Genomic DNA, 22,047 nt, shown 5'->3' with positions numbered 1-22,047 from the left:
AAACACTTGGGCGCCATTCACCGTTTAATGGCGTCAATTCAATCTGAGGCGCACTTTAATCTTATTGCACTTGTAACGTTGATTAAAAACACAGAACCACCGTTATCGCCCACACAGGCAAACATTTTAATTTAAGGACGTAAATCCGACGAGAGATTTTTGGCTGGAAATCTCGAGCGCGGAAACCACCCGCAAAACCACCACACGCCGCCGGCTAAGAGAAATAACTGTTATTTCGCGCTGCTCCTTTTGGGGATATCACCCCGAGTGGTGAGTTTCGATCAGCTGGCTTTGGGGTAGCATCATAATAACGGAAATAGGGGTGGAAAGCGTTCGAAATTGCCGGGCTTTTAACTGGTGTATATAGGAATTTACATACAAATTTTACTGCTGGTATTCCACCTGGTTATGGACATTGACTGATTTATATTTATTTATAAGTCTCTGGTTCAATAACAATAAATAAAACAGTGTTTAATTCAAACACTTCAATAACTTTTCTTTTTAATTTTTATACGTTTTGCGATATTACCCTATAGTACTGCACATCGCAAAATTACCCACCTCTATGTATTTGTTAGAGCATATTTTTCGTGACGTCCGAAACGGTCACACTGCGTCGCACATTTTTTGGGCGAAGTGAATTGATTCGAATTCAGTTGTTTTACTTATTTGCCTGAAAAATCAAAATGCCAGCGGTTGTGCGAATTAAGCGACGCATCGACGAGGAACCCCACACCGCATTTGTGCTCAATGGCAAGCGGCGGCGGCTTCACAACGATGAGAATTCTCTTGAGGATTCGGGAGCGGTGGCGGGAGCATCGGCATCAGACAAAGACGAATTGACCACCGTGCTTAAGTTTGCCGGCACGCTGGAAAATCAGGTGAGAAATCAGCATCCTTAATTTTTTACGTAGAAGCAAAGTTTAATTTTTACTAAAACCGAACCGAAGTCCTCCCTAGTCATTAAATATGTTATAAAAAAAACTGTAGAGGTCGATGTCCTTCAAGTTCTTCAATAGTTAACAGTACTAGTTCAATGAACTTACATATGTTTGAGAAACTACAAAATTTAAGATTTTTCACAAAAAAAATACAAGACAGAATATGCAGAATAATTAAATTCTTATCATGAAAGGCTACACACATATATGGACTTTTCAGATATATGTATATGTACTACATTGGGTAAAACTGATTTGAGCTGAATGCCCATGTTTACTTATCTGCACATATTTCGAATCAAATTAAAGCATAAAACTTTTCTTAATTCCTCTTTAGGACGACTGTGCCACTCGTCAATTTGCTGCTGCCAGGCTGAACAAAACTACGGCCCGTGAGTTGGTGCAACAGCAGCGATCCAATGATGCAGCCATTGCCAGTGCCCTGCGGCGTGACCGCCAGCGCCAGGAGGCCCAGCAAAATGCTCGGGAACAGCGTTTCCGGGTGGTAAACTGTCTGCGAAGCACCCTCGAGGACAATGCCACAGAGGCGGAAAGTTCGGAGAACCAAAATCAGGAGGCCAGGAGTCACATAACCATTGTGGACATTGAGTCACAACAGCAGCAACAGCAATCGGGAGCACAGAACCCCGATAATCAGGATCCCCAGCAGCTTATAGAGCCCAACCATGATCAGCAACAACCCGCCGACTCCGATGTGGGTTATGTTTACGATCTTTATGTTCCTGAGAATGAGATGCAGGCCGCCTACGTCGATATGATGGACGACAACTATCTAAGGTTCGTCATACATATTGAGCCACAGAAAACGTTCAGCCTTACCAATTTCTATATGTAACCGATTACTATATATAAATATTTACATATGGGATATATTGTGTAAGCGGTTTGTCTGTGTGTCGGTGCTAGCGTATCTGTGTGGGTGTGCGTGTGTCTGTTTTCGTAGTCCTCGGGCCAAGTCTCATTTTGCATATTACCTTTTACCATAAAGACATAACTGCAATCACTGATTATAGCTCAATAATTACGATTCGTTCTCCATAAGGTTGTATTATCCGTTTAATTACTACAACAACTGCTACTGGTAAATCAGGCAAAATCAATCACACAAAGAGAGAGAGAGACAAAGCCCAGGCAATTAAGAAGTGTGATGACACCCAACATGCCACCCACGACAATAAAAAGGACTGCAACTGGCCACTCACATCCCGAATAGTTCATTAATAGCAGCATCTGACAAATGCCTAAAAAACTACCGATTTGATGGAATGTTTTTATGAGATTAACACGGCAGGATTGTTTCGAATCTGCGCTGGTCTAAAAATTAAAGCTGCTGAAAACAATTTCCTTTTAAGAATCTGTTGACAAATTTGAGTTTGTGAGATTCCGCCAAACGTTAATAAAACTATGTTATTCCATATTACAATTAACAAATATGTTATGATACAAATAAATTAATTAATAAATCATAAATATGTAATATTTTCATAACTCTTGCTTGCCAAAGTTTTCTAATAAAAAAATTAATATTTTTAAGAATTTTATTAAATGCGAAAAATAGTTTTCATTCACTTCTTCGATAAATAATTCAGTATAGCACAATTAGTGTATTCTCTCGATAGAATTTTAGGCAAATGTCACATTACCATAAGTTTCTAGATTTAATTAGCTATTAGATTAGTATGATTTAGCTTCACACGCGCACACACACACTTCGCACACTCTAGAATCTTTTCACTGTGTATTTTTCATTTATGTTTCGCCAGTTGTCAGTTGCCTATTTTGTTCCTTTGTTTTCATTCCCAAAAAAACACAGAAAACAATAGTGCTGAAGTCTAATTAAGCACATAGTTTTAGTTTAGTTGGCTTCAGTTTTGTTGGGGTCTAGCGTTGCCCGAAATCGAATGTAAACTGAATAAAGAAATCAACTTAAATACATGACAAAATTGGCTGTGTTTCTTTTTCAAGTGCTTCACAATCGAGGCTCCCAAATAAACCCATTAATTATTTTGACTATTCCACAGAGTGATTCCTGTGGGTGAGATTGTGCTAGAGGATTGCTACAATGATCAGGACGAGGACTACGATTCGGAGGACTCGAATCAGGAAAAACTACTTTACGAACGACTATCCCGATGATGAGGAAGCGGAGGGCATGGGATCTGATGACGAGCTGGCGCGGCAAATGAACAAGTTTATGCTCGGTAAGCTCTTGTTAATTGTTTGTATTCATAAGCCTAAATTGTTCTCTTTTAGATGATGATGAGGATGATTATCCCAGCACCAGCGACGATGAAGATTATGCCAAGTACCACGATCCTTACGTCCATACGATTGACACCGAACAAGACTCGTTTGTGGATGATGTTGACTTTTATAATGTTGATCGAGAACGGGGCAGCGCCTATGAACGCTATAAGCGAAGAGTTCTTAAAGAATTGGAGGAGGGTCACGAAGACGATGATGAGGATTCGTTTGCCAGTGCTGATGAAGAATGAAAGCTGAAGAAATCATTAAAAAGTGTAGAAATGTAATTTCTTAATGTTCTATTTTGTTTTTCGGCTACAAAAATGAAGTTGTCGTTAGATTTTAGTTGTGCTTAGGACTGTAATTTGTAAGAAATGTATGAATAAGAGTTTCTCTAATGCTCTAAAGATTATTGCACTTTTATCATCTGTACTTTTTGGTATCCTTTTTTTTCTCAGACTTGATGTGTTCAATTTGGGGTTTTGGTGCACAACCCTCCATATAAAGTCGCAGAGTCTCTTCATCCATCTTTTCGTTATCTTTGGGAGGTTTGTAGTCCGCTACATGATCCACTCTCAGGGTTCTATCGATGATCTTAATGCCATTTAGGTTGTCAACGGCCAAAACTGTGGATCTCTGGTCCTCGTAGCACAGGAAACAAAAGCCCTGCAATGTTAAAAGAAAGCCGCTTTTATTATCTTAACTTTTTGTATAGAAAAGTACTTTATTACCTTGGATTTCCCAGTTTTGGAGTCGCGAACTAGATTTATGTTGACCACTTCGCCGTACTGGGAAAACACGCAGATCAAATCTCCCTCGGTAAGCACGTACGGAAATCCAGCAACGAAAATCCAGGCAGAGTCCTTGTACATGTCGTGCCAGCTCTTTTTCCCTCCATGTTGCAGTTCGTGCTCGCTCAGTTTGAGCACATTTTTCATATTTGTCAGCGGATTCATTATGAAATTATAATTATTTGATGTTTTTGTTTATGATTTGGAGATAGTATGACCGTTTGAAGATTAGTAAAAAACCCTCCCATATACAAAACTGGCTATGTTTGGTTAATGTACTCGCTAGCTCAGAGGGTGTATCCGCTAACCTAACATTTTTTAGTCTAGAGACGGTAGAGCATCGATAGTCGTTTAGAAAAAATCGATTTTCTGTTTTATGGATCTAAGCATTGCCATCGATATTTTCTTACCACCTCCAATTTGTTGTTGTGTCGTAAAAGTCTGGAACTGAGTTAATTGTGCGGACGGCGAAAACTGAAAATGTTGTAATATTACCACGGTAGCACGGCCAGTGATCTATTCGGAAAAAAAGGTGTGTACAAATGCGAAAACTCGGATTACATAGCTCCCAGTCTGACTGTGTACGGTTAGTGCCTGTGCGGGTGTGTGTTCCTGCGTACTCGTGTGCGTGCGAAGGAAAAAAGATATGCTGAAAAAAGTATCTCTTCTCTATTTAAAAATGTGTGTCAGTGTATTGTGCGGCAGCAACAAAAATAATAAATAATAGCTGCCGCTCGGCGACTGCTTGCTGAAAAAGAGAAGAAACCGTTCAGCGTCTTTGGGGTCTTTTAATTGTGCCAAAGCCATTGTTTTATCATTTTCTCATCATCATTCAAGACGCGTTCTGTGCCGAATAACAGCGAATAACGCCCCGTCTTTTTTTCGACTTTATTTTGCGAAGGAAGCTGAGTGATTTTCCCTCTCTGTCTGGCCCACGCAACTATGCCTGCGCCTTGCTATTGGAATAGTTGGTACGTAAAAGATATAAGTGCGACATGTCCGTTTCACACTAGATTTTTGTCACCCTGTGCCAGCCGCACTCACACCAGCATAGCTACAAACACACACACACTCTCACCTGAGACAACTCCACCATATGTCTGTCTGTCTTTCTGTCTGTTTTTCCTTAACACATTCACATTCCACCCCATTAGCAGTGCCTCTCTTACGTACAGCTGCAGTCAAAATAATAGTAATGGGCCCTCGGCCGTTACGTATCTTGCTGGGTTTTTTAAAGTCCTTGGTAATGGGAGAAGAGCGAACAAAAGCATTCCTTCAAAGCTGTTTTCTTTTGTCTTACAATTCAACCCCAGAAAGAAGTGGGTTTTGAACCCTTAGTAATACCAATTGAAACTTTACCACGTTGTTCTTTTTCGAATAAAAAAATGTTCCTAACTTTTCAAATAGTTTGGTTATTTGTTCAAACGCCTACTGAGACGTTTGTGTGTTTTGCCATTGTTACACTCAAAAAAAAATTCTCTTGAAAACTTTTCAAACGTATAACTCTGACAACCCTTCAGAAAACGTTGTTTCTCACCCCCTTATAAGCATTTGATAAACTTTTGAAAACACATTTCCTAAATCAATTCAAAATATTGACCTCCACTGTACGGGCAGTTTGTCTTTTTGTTTTTGTCCACGCAAAAGGAGGAAATATGTATTTTTCTTTGCTTGTTTTTAATGTTTAGGTGTGGTCGTGCTTTAGTTGCGGGCTTACACATATCCAGTTGTATGTACTTCTTCAAGCGGAAGCGGTCGTAAAAAAAGTTTTCGTGGCGCTGCCCACACGGTTGACATTGAACTCTCGCCTGTGTCTCCACAAAAAAATCTCGCTCTCTCCTGCTCCTGCTCTTGCCCATGCCCCACTCCCCATCTCCTGCCACCCACTCTACTGACTGATTTTCGGCTTGCTCTGTTACTTTCCAAAAAAGCCAACTCCTGGCCTTTCATTTTTTTTCGCTCGCCGGCCACATTTACTTTTCTTTATACCCTTTTGGCAAAAGTTTTTGTGAAAGGAGTGTTGAAGCAGGAATAAAAATCACTTAGCAGATATTTTTAGCCGAAGACTAATTGTTTGGGCGGATTTGACTTTTGCTTACCAATTTTATGCTCATCATCGGAGTTGAAGGATTTCTACAGCTGTTGTATTGTAATTGCATAAAAATATATATTCAATCCTAAACCTTTTTCTTTTATTTACTTAATGGTTATAATATAAAAGAAAATCAGAGTGGACTCGTCATATATCCCCGCCCAGCCTTATATCTCCCCCATAAATCGAGCTACATCTATTCTGTGGGAGCATTTTGGGTTCATGTTGACTCATTTTGGCCGTTGTGTGCGGGGGCCTCTGCGAGCAAGCTTTCTCGTTATTATTATTATTACGAGATATGTACAGATATGTACTGGGGGAAGCGTACATATGTACATGCGGCTCCTACTGTGTGGTTATTATGTGGCTCACGTCTCTGGGAAAGATTCGCGCCGCGACTGCGCACGATTATGGCACAATTCGAGTGACGAGAGCAAAGTTGACTGCGCTGCGGCCGCCTGTTGCAGAAAACGTGTCAAGTTGGCCAGATACATCTACTATACTATATGTTTATTCGCCGCTGCCTTATTTTTCCGTGCGGCGGCTAAATGTGCAAGAGCATAACCAACCGAACCGACCAACTGCTGCCCCCGGCGAGAGCCCCCCGAATCCGAGTTCGATTAATTTCGTTGCGCCTCGGTAGCTGTGCACTCAACTCAAACATCCGCTCAAACGGACGGCGGCGGGCGAGCTCACACTAATTCCGATGGGGAACGTTTACCTCGCCGTCGACCAACCCATTACACATTACCCACTGCCCACATCTGCCGGTCCCCTGGAGTCCCCTTCTTCGGCGGCATACCTTCCAGAAAACCCTTTTTATCTAGGGGGTGTTGCGAGCGTTGCTCGTTTGACGACATCTAAAACACTGGACTGCAGGGCATTGGTTCACTGAAATGTGTGCAGCGAACCTCTGAGATATCGTGTTTTCTTCGATTTTGTAAGCTCTGTAACTGGATCTTTGCAGTACTAGTTTTTGATGTCCTAGAAATTACTTTAAAAACACAATTTGCAACCATATCAAATAAACAATACTTTTCAAATGTAATCTAAAGATAAATCTTTATAATCTCACATATTAAGTATTACATCTGAAGTATTTCTTAATGTTTATGATAGAACTTCTAAGTGATTCCGTAACTCCATAACCACTTATTGTGTTGCCCAGTGCACATAGCTTACAATAGCAGAAACCCAAAACATTTCAAAGAAACTGACAACAACAATTCGCTGCTTTACGCTTTTTACCTTGTATCTTATTGCTGTTTACACCTGTTCATTCCGACGCCGTCGTCGTCGTTTTATACCCGCATTTTGTTCTTGCTTACATTCATGTAAAAAATTCTTTTTAAACGCTCCATATTTGGGCGATTGACACGCCTTCTTGGCTTTTGCGGCTTTATGTACCATACGAGCGGGGGAAATGCCAAACCCACACGCAGAGTGCAAGAATTTTCGGGTTGGCGGGCTTTTGTAGCTGCTGCTGATGTTGTGTTTCATATGCGTATCAAATAATTGAGCTCAATTGATTTCAATTAAAACTGACAAGTCGCTGGGGCTTTTTTTGTTGTTGTTGCTGCTTTTATGGTTGTTAGTGCTAAGTCATATGAAACAAAAACCATCAAAATGCCTCAAATGTGCTCTGTGTGTGCTGCATGAGCTGAGTCGAATGAGAAATGCGCTAAGAATTATTCGGTTCCCTAGGAAGGCATTCAAAAGTTGAACTTTTGAGGAACACAACAGCTGATAATCTGAAAAGTAAATAAATATTAATACTTTATTGACACTTATTGATCAAATAGTACATCAGTTACACTATCATTTGTTCGTGTATTAAATTAACATGATCTCGGTTGGATGAGAACATGATTACCTGCTGATAAGACTTTAGCAATCATTTAAACTGAATGTGATTGCTAGAAGTTCTAAAAATATTTGTAAGCTTTAGTTTTTGATAACAATACTTTTGGTGGTTTGCTGATTTGGTTTTCAATTATATATCCAGCTATTCATACCGAGTCTAAGATAAGAGAAAGTCCCCCCTTTGGTTTGTGACTCACCAATGTGACACAGAATAATTTTAAATAACATATAATTAATCAGTGAATCACCTTAGCAAGTAGAAGGAATGGAATGTTGTCGGATTTGAATAATTGGAGCTTGAATTGTTATAATTGCACATTTTTAATTTATCGATAGACAAGTTCTCTGATTTCTAATAAGCATACAAGCACTTACCTTTGTATCGCAAACAATAAGGTGAGGCACCAAATTGGGAAAGCAGACTCTTCTAAAGGCAAACATTTTTATATCGAGCGCCCCCGCAAATGTAAAAAACTATTATAAAGATTTATAGGTTCATTCCCATTGTGGAAAGATCGTTAAATATATAAGGTTATGCCTCAAAGAAGAAGATAGATTTGCGGATTAAATTCGTTACCCAGAAATGTCTTGAAAATTAGGACTTGGTTTTATTTCTTTATTTTTAGAACCACAAAACCCTAAAGAATTCGTACGAACCGCTGTCCATCTAAACGATCTTTCGCTTTGCTACAGGAATAGATATTCAAGAATAGCTCCTCGAAATGCCACATTCCTATAAGGGAAGATCAACCCTTCAAATGTGCAAACAACTCAACTTATATGCCCGGCAATTCGTAGAGCACAATTGTCTATTAATACGAACAAGTTTCATATGGAGGGTGATATTTTGTGTATATTTTCGTATTTGTTTATGAATTTCAACGCTTGTGCCAATTGCCCCCGTTTGTTGTTATTGCCGTTTGTCTTATTGAAATTCAACACTTTATTTAACAATTCATATGCACGGCCACTCAGTCGTTCCATCGCTTGGATAGAAATGAATAATAATTAAATTATATTGCTTCTGTCTGTGTCTCTCTGACGTTTGCTTCTAAATATTTGGCCACTGCGCTTTCTTCCAGCAGCTGCTTCGCATATTTGTTAATGTGATTTTTATTGTACGACTTTTTTTTGCTTTTGTTTATTTTTTTTTTTGTTCAAAAATTTGGCATGCCGGCGCCACGAGCCTAAGACAACGTAAAGAAAAAATATTTGGATATTGGCCGGCCGCGTGTGTTTGGCTTTACTTTTGTATACGTATATATTTTTTTTGATGCGCGCAAAACTTTCACTTCCATTAAAAAAATATAAAGTCTGCTCGGCGGGTTTCTGTGTGTGAGTCTTTATGTGTACCTGTTTTGTCGACAACGTTAAATGACATTAGGCTAGGTTTTATGGTTCGCTGGAAGAGATGAGAGATGAGTTTGGGGGCAGGTGGCAGGTGGAGTTCGAGTTGGAGAGCAGGCGAAATTCTGCACAAATGTCAAAGTAGAAAATTTACATGGGCAGCGGAATTGAACGATTTCGCTTTTCTTTTCTACCCTTTGCTTTCCCATTTTTTTTTTTTTTTCATTTTATCTGATGAACTTTTTTATTGCCCTAACAATGCGATTTTAATGGTCCGTTTGCAAGGTAACTTTAGAAATTCGCTGTTGGTACATTTCAAATGTTATGCAATCGTAAACAAAGTAGTAATGTTGAAATGAAACTGAAAACGTGCATCACCAATTAGTAATTGCTTTAAGTATATTTTAAACATTATCAAATTTAAATATAGCATTCTGACAAAAAACTTTAAATAAGTGACTAATTTTACTTAATATAAAAATATATTATTATGTCACAACTTTAGTTTTATTCAAATGCTTAATTTTAGCGTATTCAAACTTCTTGCAATAGATCAACTTTTTCCTATTCCAAGGCACCTGCTTTATGTGGCTTGCATTTGTGTGTGCAAGAGTCCATAATTGTGTGAACGGAAGTTGAAAGCTCGACAATTAAGCTGGCCATGGGATTGTAAAGTTTGTCCGTCGCCCAGGTAAAAATAATAATAAAGCGGACTTGGGCAGTCCGAACCACGAGCACTGACTAACATGCCGGTTAGACTAATTGCATTTCTCACTCGGTGGCCCCCAGTTTTCCTTTTCTTTTTTTTTTTTTGTATTACGAGTCAGTTGAGTCAGTGGGGTTGTGGTATCGATTCGGGAGCACTCCCCACAAAGGGCTCTAAAAAAAAAAAGACCAAGTATAGATGTAAGCAAATCTGCCGAATGAGTCAGCCAAGCGAGCCAAACTGATCAGATTTCCAAAAGCACAAGTGCCACGGCGGGCTGTCAACTGGGGCGTAGATTGATACCACTCTGTTGAACAGATTAACGTAGCCAGCGGCAAATATAGTATAGCGCATATAGCATATATAGCTTATAGTAGCAACCGGATCAGCCTTGGGCTGCAATTTGTTCATGCTGCATAGTTTATAGGAGCGCTGGCATCAATTGGCCAGTTTAATGACTTCATGTTGGCCCATTAGTCACTCTGTCTGTGGCGAAATTGCTTTCATTCGACTTGCTGTCCCGCCTGGATACATCATTAGGTTATATAATGCGGATCTGCCAAGGCCAATTATAATGCTTATAGTGACAGTTTATTGTGAGTCAGGGCTAGAAAGAGTCAGCCAGCAAGACCTCAAAAGGGTAGTCATTGATCTTTATTAGCTAATTGAAAAACCACATTCTAAATGTAAATAAATCCTATTTTAATGTTTGATAAGCTAGAACCAAAATAGTCTGAATTGCTTGGGAAAATCTGAATGGTTAGTTTGCTTAAGACAGTAAAGCCATTCAGTATCCTGCCATAAAGTGTGATATTTGTTGCCAGTCCTCTGGCATTTCCCTGAGATAAACTGGCGCGGATCTATTTAATTGTCCGTCAGCGTATCCGTCTCATTTAGATGCACACCAGCATCGTTTAGCACTTGCCGGCTGGAGCGACTGACTGGCTGACTCTGCCTGGCTGACTGACTAACTGAGTGAATGAATGTCGAACACAAACAAACACCGAGTGTCGGTCTCAGCAAGTAGGTTTTTTAAGCACATTATGCATGCATTTGCAGCCTCGTAAGTCTTTTATGGCCGACAACCGACAACCGACATCATTCGCTATTCGCTGCAATTGTTCGCTCTAGAAACCAGTGAGTGAGTGACCCACTTTGGGCCATAAATTAGCACAAACAACAGTAGTAGCAGCAGCAGCCTAGACAGGCAACTTTTATTCAGCTTATTAAATACGTATCTGTACGTAGAGTACGTCTAGTTAGGCTGCAACACTCCGGCTCTCGGACACACGCACTTACAATTCCAGTCTTGTTTTTTTATAGATCATTGTCATGTTTAGCTTTCGGTTTCTCGCCGCTGCAAACCAATTGGGTCAAGCCCGAGAAAAGCGGAGCGAACAAGCCGAAGCCGAGGTGGAAAAAGTAGCCTGAAACCTGCCATTAAAAGACCATTAACTATTGTCCAATATTAAGTTATTTCATAGCACTAAATTAGCCTGTTGCAAAGCCGATTGAAATGTTTGCTCCTCCGAAGCTTCGGTGCTCCGGTGCTCCGGTGCTCCAATGCTCTTTCACACACTTCGGACATAGACAATGTTGTTTAATTGATTGGAGAAAGTTATCGGTTCGAGCGGACCGATGGGAAAATGTCTTCATCGGGTTCGTTTTTTTGGCCAAAGTGCAATGGGCAATCAAGGAAATTGAATATGCACACCGGGTAAAACCAAACAAGTCTACTTTGCTTTGTATGAGCTTCATTTAACTTTGTTGGCTCCAATCAATTTCGAAGCAATCATCATCTGCTTAATTATACATGTTAATTTTCTTTCCAAATCATTAAAATTTCAACTGCAACTTGTAAGACCGTTTATGTTTTTAGGTCAAAGTTAAAAACAGATATGTATGTTGTTCAAGGGTAATATCTTAAAGGTTTAATAACAATGTTTTGCAAACATCTAGAATTATATAAAAGGAAATAGTTAAAACAAATGGGATAAATGTCCCGTGATAACACATAAAAAAATTGAGGAAATGTAAACAAAAAGGTAAACAATAAATCTTCTTAAATAATTTGCATATCCAAATGGAATACATCACTTAAACCTGAATCATATGGTAAATATCTGAAGAACGTGCTGACTTAAAAGAATTCTTAAGATATTGATGATGGGCGAACAACAGATTTAACAATAAGAACCCTAATTAATTCATAAGAATACGATCGTAAGCCAGTGGATTGCGGTTTACTTGGAGTATTATCTCACCCATTCATTCAACCATTGTTATAAAGCGCCCGATTACAAGATCAATTTGATGACATCGTTTCGATCTTTTGTGTTATTCGTTATATTCGTTATTTTTCCCAGGTCGTTGCCATGTGGTTTTTGTATTTGGTTTTCCACGATTTGATATGCACACTTTACATTTCTGTCAGTTTGTCTATTGGTCTTTCTTTATGTGGCTGCGTTTTGAGACCGTTAGCGTTAACAATTTTTAATAGTTTTGCTGCGCTTTGGCTGCAAGTGATGGACGGCAGCCAGCTCAGCAGGCTCGATTTTCCTAGGCGAGTGGAAAAACCCGTTTCCGTTTCCCTGCCGCTCAAATGGTTTCGCTTCGGCCAAACCAAAGTTGTCCGGTGTTCGCTTAATTTATGAAAGTTTAAATGCTGCTGCCTGCAGGCGGCGATTGCATTTCGTGTCGCCTGTAAATCAGAACTACCGCTAGCCATCCAGATCCATCCACATCTCCCCCTGGTTTGGAATCGCTATCCGAATTCGAATCCCAATCCGAATCCGAATCCGAGTCCCGTTCTCATTCCTCTTTCCAAATGCGAGAGTCACCGCGACTGGTTTGAACTTTATAAATATTTATTGTATATATTTGCGGAGCCAAGTCGAGTCGAGTCGATTGGAGCGGAGTGGAGCCATACCTCTACATGTGCCACATCCTGCCGCATGTCTGAGCCAGTGACCTTATTTATTCCACCGCCAAGACAAGGAAAATCCACGCCAGAGAGAGTGCAGCTCTTTTTGCTTTTTGCGCGCCCCGAAAGTAGAACATTTGGCCTGGCGAGACTCCAGGTCGCTCGGCTTCGCTGATGAAATGATCGCGCGTGCCATTAGAAAGTAAACGCCACTAAACGAGGCCTGAATGTTTAATTTGGGTTTGGCTTTTGGGCACTTTGACTTAAACTGCACTCAATTCGGGGTGGGAATGTCTAAGCTGGAAGTGGGTCATACGAAAGGGAAATATTAAATCCGGATTTGAGCTCAAGATTCTAGAACAAGAGCGTTTTGATTCTAGTAACAAGTAAATAAGTTGGTGATTTTGTGCTACAGGTTTATCTACTTCAATGGTAATAAATTATTCCACAAGAAATCCAAAAAAAATATCTTCTTTAACGATGACTATGTAGGGTCTGTAAATTGCGTATGCAAATTAAACCGAAAGGCCTGAGAACAGAATAATAATGATGGGCCTTGTGAATGGAAGAGTTGTGGGAATACTTGTAACCCTTCCATTGTGATTTGTGGTTGGTTTAAGCACAAAGTAATGATCGTGCACATTCACTAAAATTTGTATTCCTCTGCCCATTTCAGATGTTGCAACTGGCGTAGAGTGATCGAGTGCCCAACATGTCGGACAAGGTGAGCACATCCCTGGCAGCCCAACTGCATTCCCATGCCCTGGCCTCGGCGGACGTTGGCGGTGGTGGTGGTGGAGTGAATGGCGGTGCTCCTCTTTGCCATGCCAGCACCGATAAGGACATCCAGGCACCGCTTCAATTTGAAATGGATGCGCCGGCGGCTGCGATCAGTGCGCAATTGAACTTCAAGATCCTGCCCGCCGACAGTTTGCCCGGGCTGAGCTACCAGGACATGTTCGCCTCCATGAACACATCACAAATCTCGAATGCCTCCACGGAGTCCAGCTGCAGTCCGCCAGTTCCGGGCGGAGTGCCGCCTCCGAAGCCCAGTCGCCACATGTCCGTGCAGCCGCTGAATAGCGTAAGTCAAAGGAATTTTACTCCTTTACAAACTGCTTGAAATTCAAGGCTAATCTTCTGTTGCTTCCCTAGAAATCCTGCCGCTTTCCCAAGCTCGAGGAGTGCGCCCACTTCCACTATGAACGTGTCCAGCTGGGTCCGCTATCCGTGCAGCTGTTGGACGATAAATCGGAGCACATGGGCAGCAGCATTGCCTCGCAGTCAATTGGAGGCGACCTGCCACACAGCTCCCTGAGAAGCTTCTCGCCCGAGAGCTGCTGGTTCATCATTCGCGTGTGCCCGCAGCGCTGCGAACCCTTCCTGATCAAGAGGAGCTTCGAGAACATGCAGCTGCTGGACGAGATGCTCCATCGATGCGTCTACGATCGCAAGATCAGCGGACTGCGCAACATGGAGGAACTGGCGGCCGAGCTGCCCAGCGAATCGGATGTGGAGTATGCGGTGTCCAAGTACCTAGAGCGTTTCTCGAAGATCGCCTCCGATTCGCTGACCTGCGGCACCATTCTCACCTGGCTGCAGCTGGACAACAAGGGACGAAGACTCCCGTTGGCAGATGGTGAGACCCAGAGGACCATCAACACGCCGGCCGTGGGTGCCGCCTATGGAGTGAGGCGCTATCAGGCCCAGGCTCCCGACGAGATCAACATCGAGGTGGGCGACATGATATCCGTGATCGATATGCCCAGTCCGGCGGAATCGATTTGGTGGCGTGGCAAGAAGTCGCATCTGCAGAAGTCCCTCTACGAAGTCGGTTTCTTTCCGCAATCCTGTGTGGCCACCATTGGCGACAAGGTGCCCAGGAACTTCCCCATGCCAGCTCCGCTCGTTGGTCACCTGGATGCTTCGCCCACGAAGCCGGTGCTTCGCAAGCACGGCAAGCTAATCGCCTTCTTCCGTTCCTTCATCCTGTCGCGACCTTCGCGTCGTCGCTTGAAACAGAGTGGCATTTACCGTGAACGCGTCTTCAACTGCGATTTGTCCGAGCATCTGCTCAATAGCGGCCAGGACATTCCCATGGTTCTGCGCTCCTGCGCGGAGTTCATCGAGAACTATGGCGTCATCGATGGCATCTACCGGCTGTCGGGCATCACCTCCAACATCCAGCGATTGAGGCGTGCCTTCGACGAGGAGCGAGTGCCGGACTTGGGCAATCCCGAGATGAAGCAGGACATCCATGCGGTCAGCTCGCTGCTGAAGATGTACTTCCGAGAGCTTCCGAACCCGTTGTGCACCTACCAGCTGTACGACAACTTTGTGGAGGCCATCCAGGTGAAGGCCGACGAGGCGGACGAGCGACTGCGGCTCATGAAGGAGACGGTCCTCAAGCTGCCACCTCCTCATTATAGGTGAGATAATAATAGTAATACTCAAAATGGTAATAGAAATGGAGTGTCTTGATTACTTAATACTGAATTAAATGATTAAAAAGTGCTTCATTTTATCTGTTAAGTTATATTTCAAGTATTTACATGCTAAAAATGTTTTTATAATTTACAGAATAATAATGAATAGTAAAAGATACTTTAAATAGTATTAGAAACGTAGTGCGTTGATCAATGATTACTCTATTAAATGATAAGAGACATTTATATTATATTACATATATTATTCATTTGATCTGTTAAATTATATCTGAAGAATTTAATCATTACAAATGGTTTTATCATTATTATCAAAAGTATTTAAATGCAAAAAAATGTTTTTATAATTTACAGAATAATAATGAATAGTAATACTTGAAATATTAGTAGAAACGTAGTGAATAGTCTATTAAATGATAAGAAATTTGTATATTTTTGGTCTGTTAAATTATATCTGAAGAATTTAAACATTACAAATGTTTTTCTTATTTTCAGAACCCTCAAATATCTGGCGGAGCATCTGTACAAGGTGTCGCAGCACCACGAACGCACCGGAATGACGGACAAGAATCTGGCCATTGTGTGGGCGCCGAATCTCCTCCGCTCGCCCGCCCTCGAGTCGGGGGGCGTGGCCGCTCTGCGAGGAGTGGGCGTGCAGGCGGTGGTCACCGAGTACCTGATACGGAATTGCCATAACATCTTCGATGCTCTGGAGGATCACCCGGCGCGTCACAGCATGGTGGCGAGTGCAGTAAGTGCTGCAAATGCCGGCGGAGAACTGCGCCTGGAGTCGCTCACCGATTGCGAGAGTCTGCTGGTGGAGCAGCGGGAGCAGGACCAATCCCTGGGCATCGTGGAGCGGCCGAAGAGCCTGAGCACCGGTGGCGCCAAGCTCATCAGTCTGGAGGAGGCGCAGGAGAGGCACTCGCGAGTGGAGGGCGCCGACCTGAAGCAATCGCTGCCCATCAGCATGTTGACCAGTGCGAGTGGCAATGCGGCCTCCAACATTGGATCCTACATCGAAGTGGGCGGCGGACCATCCAGCCTGCCGGATAAGTACCACACGGTGCTCTCCGCGCCTCGCAGCTGGCAGAAACGGAAGCCGGACAAGACGCCCTCCTGGAAGTCGATATTCACGCGCAGCCAGCGGCAGGGCAACCCCGATCCTGGCCAGAAGATCACAACGGACGTCAAGGATTCGGTGGCTTCGCGCGTGAGCTTTGTGCAGGCCTCGCATGCGCATGCCAGCAAGGAGCTCACCAAGCACGACAAACCCAAATCCATTGAGCTGCTGGAAACGACAAGCAACGAACGCGATCCCAAGCCAATGGACCTGTGCATCCGCTCCAATTCGATCGATAGCCTGCGCACGGTGGGTCACTCGAGGAGCGTTTCGCACGACTCCTACTTTGATCTGCTGCAGTCCCCGCAACGCGGGCACATGACCACCTGCCCGTCGCGGGAGCTCTCCGAACTGGGACTGAACTTCGATCGCGAGGAGCCGGAGATGCGCATCTTCTCGGAGAGCGAATCCCTGGTGAGCTCTCCGCGCGTCGGCAAGGAGAATGTGCCACCTTCCTCCGGCTGTGCCACACGGCGCATAATGCGCGCCCGACCCGAGGAGTTCTCCAGCCAGACGAACAGCGTTAATCCCAGCCCCAAGAAGCAACCGCGTCTCAATCTACTGTCGCCCAGCTCGGCCAGGACCATGCCACCACCGCCTCCTTCAACGGCTGCGGCAGCTGCATCCTCCTCCTCGTCCTCCTGCGGCCATGAATCCGCCGGAGCGGAGAACTGCTGCAAGCGCTACAAGCTGGAGGATCAGTTGTGCGACATCCAGTTCATTGACTGCGGCACTCCGGAAACCGTGCCCACGGCTCACCAGCAGTTCGCCAATGTGGAAGTGCACCCGCCTCCAAAACCAGCAAGGGCAGCCCAATCAGCCCAATCACCCGTTTCCCCGTCGACTGGTGCATCTGGTGGCTCCTCCTCCTCATCCACACGCTACAGTTATCCCTCGGTGCAGCTGGGGGCCAAGCGCAAGGAGCAGCAGGCTGCCAAGGAGCGGTTCAGCTACCAGGGAACCTTTCCGCAGTCGGGATTAAAGCAGGAGCCATCTGCTTCGAGGAGTGTGCAGTGAGTATATATAATTGGCAAATGAATTTCCTGTTTTGAAGGTGATTGATTCAATTGCAGTAACAACAACACCGCTCCTTTGAGAAAACCACGAGTGGAACCTGTCGAAGATGGTCAGATCAAGCTCTCTGTGCCGACGCCCACCACTCCTGCCCACAGTCCTCGTTATTCCTTGCTGTTGTGCGACACCGAGAGCTCCGAAAACAGTTCGGCAGTGAACACGCCGCAGTACGACATGGAGCCCCTGATGCTCACCTCGGCCATGTCCGGTGTGTCCGGAGTGTCTTCCAATATGCAGCAACAGCTGCTCTTGGGTCTGGATGCAGCCAGCAGTTATCTGGGCAGCTCGCACGAGAGTCTGGGACAGCATGTAAGAAATTTGAATATAAAATCCAACCTAAAACTGATCATTCCGTATTTCCAGTTCAACAACCTGCAGGATGCGGAGCACCGTGATATGAATGCTCTGAAACGGGAGCTTTCGCTGGACTTGCAGCCACTGCAACCACGTTTGCCGCAGCCAACGAATCGAGCTGCCACATTGCCGGTGAAGGAGCAACTGCAGGCAGCGGCGGCGGCGGCCATGTTGTCCTCGCCGAACAACTCCAATTTCACGGACCACACTAGTCAGTCGGTGACGCCCAGCGAGTATGGCTACCAGCACCTGCAGCGACAGCCGAGCATGCACTCCTTACTGGCCACCGATGATAGTTCGCCGGTGTACGAGGACTTTGAACAGACCCCCGTCAAGATGGTGGCCACCAGCCCCATCAAATCGACCATTAGCATCACGTACAAATCGCCGGAGAAGGAGAAGAAACCCTCGACTCTGTTGGAGACCAATTTCGATGAGAATATCGTTTATGAGCAGGTTAAGCTGTTCCGCAATTCGGTCACCGAGGTGAATCAAATGCTGCACGAGCGAAGCAGCCTGAAACAGATCGCCGAGGAGGAGCAGCAGCAGGATGGAGGTGCCTTCAAGGCGGCGGAGATGACGCAGCAGCTGCTGCAGCTGGAACAGGATCACCAGGAGCTGCAACAGCAGGAGGCAGAGCCGGAGGACGAGGAGCAGTCGCAGTTGCTGTACGAAAACATCGAGCTGCGAAAACCGAAAACAGTTTACGAGAATCTACGTGGCGAGGAGATGAAGTTCAACATTGAGGAGCCGAAGCCGAGCAGTGACAGAATCGAACTCGATAGTCTAGACAGTTTGCCGGACAACATGGAGCACGAGCAGTCCTCACCGAGCAAGTCGCCTTCGTTCAGCGTAAAGGAGCTGGCGAACAAGTTCGAGGCTTCCCCCGTGGAGCAGCTGCCCAATTTCGATTTCTCGGTGCGCGGCGGCTCCATGAAGAAGCCCAACGAACTGAGCGTGCCCAAGGCGATGCCCGCTCCGGTGCCGCTCAAGAAACTGAACAGCAGTGCCCAAAAGATAACGCGTTCGCTGGACGAGAACGCCTTTGTCCGGGAATTCGGAGGCAAGCAGCTGCAGGACCTCTCTCTGTCAAGCAAGCTGCCCGAGGCGATGTCAGAGGTCAACAGCCGGCGCAAGAGCTTCGACTTCACGCGACCCAAAACCCTGAATCCACCCAAACGCTTGCCGGGCATGAGCATCACCGAGGAGATTTGCCAGAAGCGCGGCGGCGAACCGGAGCCCATTACGCCCACCACAGAGAATCGCATTTCGCTCATTCAACAGAATAATGTGCCCAAGGAGCAGCAGGTGGCAGCCAATCAGTTCCTGCCTCCGGCGGGACGCAAGAGCGTGCTAACCGGCGTGATCCTGGATCGCGAACGCATTGACAAGATCAAGGAGGAGCGTCGTCAGCAGTTGACGCAGAAGTACTACGGCGACACCTTGAAATCTCGCTCGCGAACGGAACTCAATGCGGAGGACAACTTCCAGACAGCGGAATCCCTGCGCATCAAGTCCAAGTCTCGTGGTGATATGCACGCCCTGCAGAAGGACATGGACATGAATCTGAAGCAGTTGAGCCGCGTGACTGGCGGCGGATCGGAGAGCACCCTTCACATGAGCCTGAGCCAGGGCAATGGCCAGGAACAACTGGTGGGCGGTGGACAGCAGCAGCGGGTGCGCCGGATTTCGGACGAGAAAAATCAAAATTGTGATACCAGTAATGGGAGCGTGGGTGGAATGACCGCCACTTCGCTGCTCAGCGTGAAGACGGCGGCCCAGAAATATGGAACTACCAGCAAGGCGCCGGCGAATAAGTTCGAACGTGGCCAGCCGATGCCGCGCGAGCGTCTGCAGCGGAACTCGTTGGCCGAGAGCAATGCGGGCACCAAGTAAGAAAACTATTAGTCCTCCAATGAATCTGCATTAATCACATTTCTATTTACAGCAACAGAGAAAAGATCTCACCACAATTCTCAATACGCGACGTGACAGCGATGTTCGAATCTCGTTCACAAAACCAATAGGCTAAGGCAACATTAGCAACTAATTACATCGAAATAATGAGACCGCTACCTACATATAATCACAATACTGGAGAAGCAGCAGTGTATATATGCCTATACCAGCATATATATTTTATTTAGTTTTTAAACATTCACTTAAGCGCATTGAACTTCTCGAAAGTGTTCTTGATATATCAAGATATAACCGGCGCAAGCGGCTCCAAAGACATTCAGATTTATAACGCCGCGCTTGATTGCAACCACATTTATATTAATCATACTGATGATAATCATAATGACGACGCTTTGCGCCTTGAATCATATGCAAAATTCAATTTTGTTTTGGAAAAGCATAAAGAGAGTTTAACTAAAAGACCATCCTCATCGTACCCCGAAAGTCCCTCGATCCCGAACAGCAAATGCATATTGTTATTGCATTTTAGGCGTTTCTTTACGTAGGTGTTAAGTTTCATTCGTTTAACCTTAAAAAGAAAAAGAATTCTTAAGTTTTGAATTCTATTTTGGTTTGTTTATGCGTGAATTGTGGCTCGAATGTTTTATTTTCTTGTTTATTTCGACTAAATTGTGACGCGCGTGTATCGGAGATGATATTTTTCTTCATTTAAAGCTAATGCATTTGCAACAACTTTGAGCAAGTTGTCCTAAGTTAATTATTATACGATTAATTTATATATATTTTTTAAACCAATAAACTCAATTGCATTGTCACTCAAGTACTCTTTCTTCAACCAATCCTTGTATATACTCTTCGGCTTTGCTTTTAAAAACTGTTGCTTATGGAAACGGAGATTTGTATGCAGTACAACTTAAAAGTCTGTGTACGCGACTTAATCGAAATACCGATTAAAAACTAGACTTCCAGGAAGCTTGATATAAAAGCAGATGTTTTGTCAGAATGTAAGCATTATATGCCTACTTGTCTTTCGTACTATGAAACACAAATATATATTTTCTTTACAAAAACATATTTAAATTGAGTAGTGAAACTAAATAACAAACAATGGTTGTCTATAAATACATAATAATACCTATACACTAACTGGAACCAGTTCGCTATATAAGAAAAAGGAATATTTAATCTATAGAAGGATTCACTAAATTCAGTAAATGGAATGGTTATCTACTATTAAGGGCTAGAACACATGTAACTAAAGTTTATCTTGATGCAATTTTATTTATTTTGTTTGCTTATTTGAATTAGCTTGGAGGATATTGTGATCCTAAAATCTAGACTTACTTGGCTGGAAATCTGCTGAATAAAATTTGCCAAAGGCTGTTCGATATTGACAGGAAAATTCCAATTTACTTTGGTTGAGATACATTTAAATTTTAAAAGATTTTTTTTCACTGACAATTATTAATTTAGTTTTATATAATCTATAAAAAGTGCATCCTTGGAAGTCATTAGGCGCGTACACAGCAAGCATATATTACAATATATACTACAATTATGACCAATAAAAGGCACATCTGATGCATAACTAAATAAAGAATTTTTATGTGTGGCTAGTGCTTAGATTCGACTCGTAGATAAAATTGATACTATAAAAAGAAAGCGTGAGAAAAAATGCAAAATATTTATCCCCCTTTTAAATTACTAAAGAGCAGCTGCCAAATCTTTTATATTTCAAATCAAAATTGTTAAAGGCGACGGACTACAAAACTTTAAAACGAAAGCATAACGGAGATTAACAGAATTGTAATACAATAACTAAATAGAAAGCTTTAAAACATAAGTTAGCATTTGATATATTTTGATAAAAACAAAAGAAACCCACAACATAGTTATAAACAATTGTATTTCATAATGACTGAATAAAAGGCAAAGGAGAAGAAAACCATTTAAGCAACGCTTGTGAAAGTTCAAGTAAAACCATTTATATATGTCATACTTACAAACTGAATACAAACTTATATTTAATAGAGCAAGGATCAATCAACAAATAAAGTGAACGGAATATGAAAAGATTATAAGATGAAACGTCGAGCGATGAGTTCACGATTTGCATTAAAATTTTTGTAAGCCATAACATACGAAATGTTTAAAACAAAAAATACTACTTTAACGCATTTAAATAAAACATGAATATTAAA

The 22,047-nt window shown here is 43.3% G+C and overlaps 3 protein-coding genes across 5 annotated transcripts; 2 read left to right on the top strand and 1 right to left on the bottom strand.

Annotated features, from left to right (window-relative positions):
* Positions 1 to 687: 687 nt before the first annotated feature.
* Positions 688 to 3,466, top strand: LOC108098329 (probable RNA polymerase II nuclear localization protein SLC7A6OS). The gene is given in 5 exon segments (XM_017201157.2): positions 688 to 884; positions 1,282 to 1,742; positions 2,987 to 3,071; positions 3,073 to 3,166; positions 3,219 to 3,466. Coding segments are annotated over 5 exon segments (1,077 nt in total). The 5' UTR covers positions 688 to 689; the 3' UTR covers positions 3,461 to 3,466.
* Positions 3,467 to 3,493: 27 nt separating this feature from the next.
* LOC108098330 (RNA-binding motif protein, X-linked 2) lies at positions 3,494 to 4,255 on the bottom strand. Its single transcript, XM_017201158.2, has 2 exons — positions 3,941 to 4,255; positions 3,494 to 3,875 (listed from the first exon to the last, which is right to left on the bottom strand). Exons 1-2 carry the CDS (start codon positions 4,163 to 4,165, stop codon positions 3,633 to 3,635), a joined length of 468 nt encoding a protein of 155 aa, XP_017056647.1. The 5' UTR covers positions 4,166 to 4,255; the 3' UTR covers positions 3,494 to 3,632.
* A 145-nt stretch (positions 4,256 to 4,400) lies between these two features.
* LOC108098328 (GTPase-activating protein CdGAPr) lies at positions 4,401 to 20,661 on the top strand. Of its 3 annotated transcripts, none has more exons than XM_017201152.2 (8): positions 4,401 to 4,532; positions 4,902 to 4,971; positions 13,608 to 14,015; positions 14,087 to 15,360; positions 15,871 to 17,511; positions 17,572 to 17,881; positions 17,936 to 19,818; positions 19,875 to 20,661. In XM_017201152.2, exons 3-8 carry the CDS (start codon positions 13,644 to 13,646, stop codon positions 19,951 to 19,953), a joined length of 5,559 nt encoding a protein of 1,852 aa, XP_017056641.1. In that variant the 5' UTR covers positions 4,401 to 4,532; positions 4,902 to 4,971; positions 13,608 to 13,643; the 3' UTR covers positions 19,954 to 20,661. The 3 variants fall into 3 exon arrangements, with proteins under 3 accessions (XP_017056641.1, XP_017056643.1, XP_017056644.1); XM_017201154.2 differs by having other exon boundaries at positions 4,838 to 4,971; XM_017201155.2 differs by lacking the exon at positions 4,902 to 4,971.
* Positions 20,662 to 22,047: the final 1,386 nt, after the last annotated feature.

This window comes from Drosophila ficusphila, unplaced genomic scaffold, assembly GCF_018152265.1.
Source record: "Drosophila ficusphila isolate 14025-0441.05 unplaced genomic scaffold, ASM1815226v1 contig_712, whole genome shotgun sequence".
NCBI lineage: Eukaryota > Metazoa > Arthropoda > Insecta > Diptera > Drosophilidae > Drosophila > Drosophila ficusphila.
This window is presented reverse-complemented; position numbering and strand designations above follow the sequence as displayed.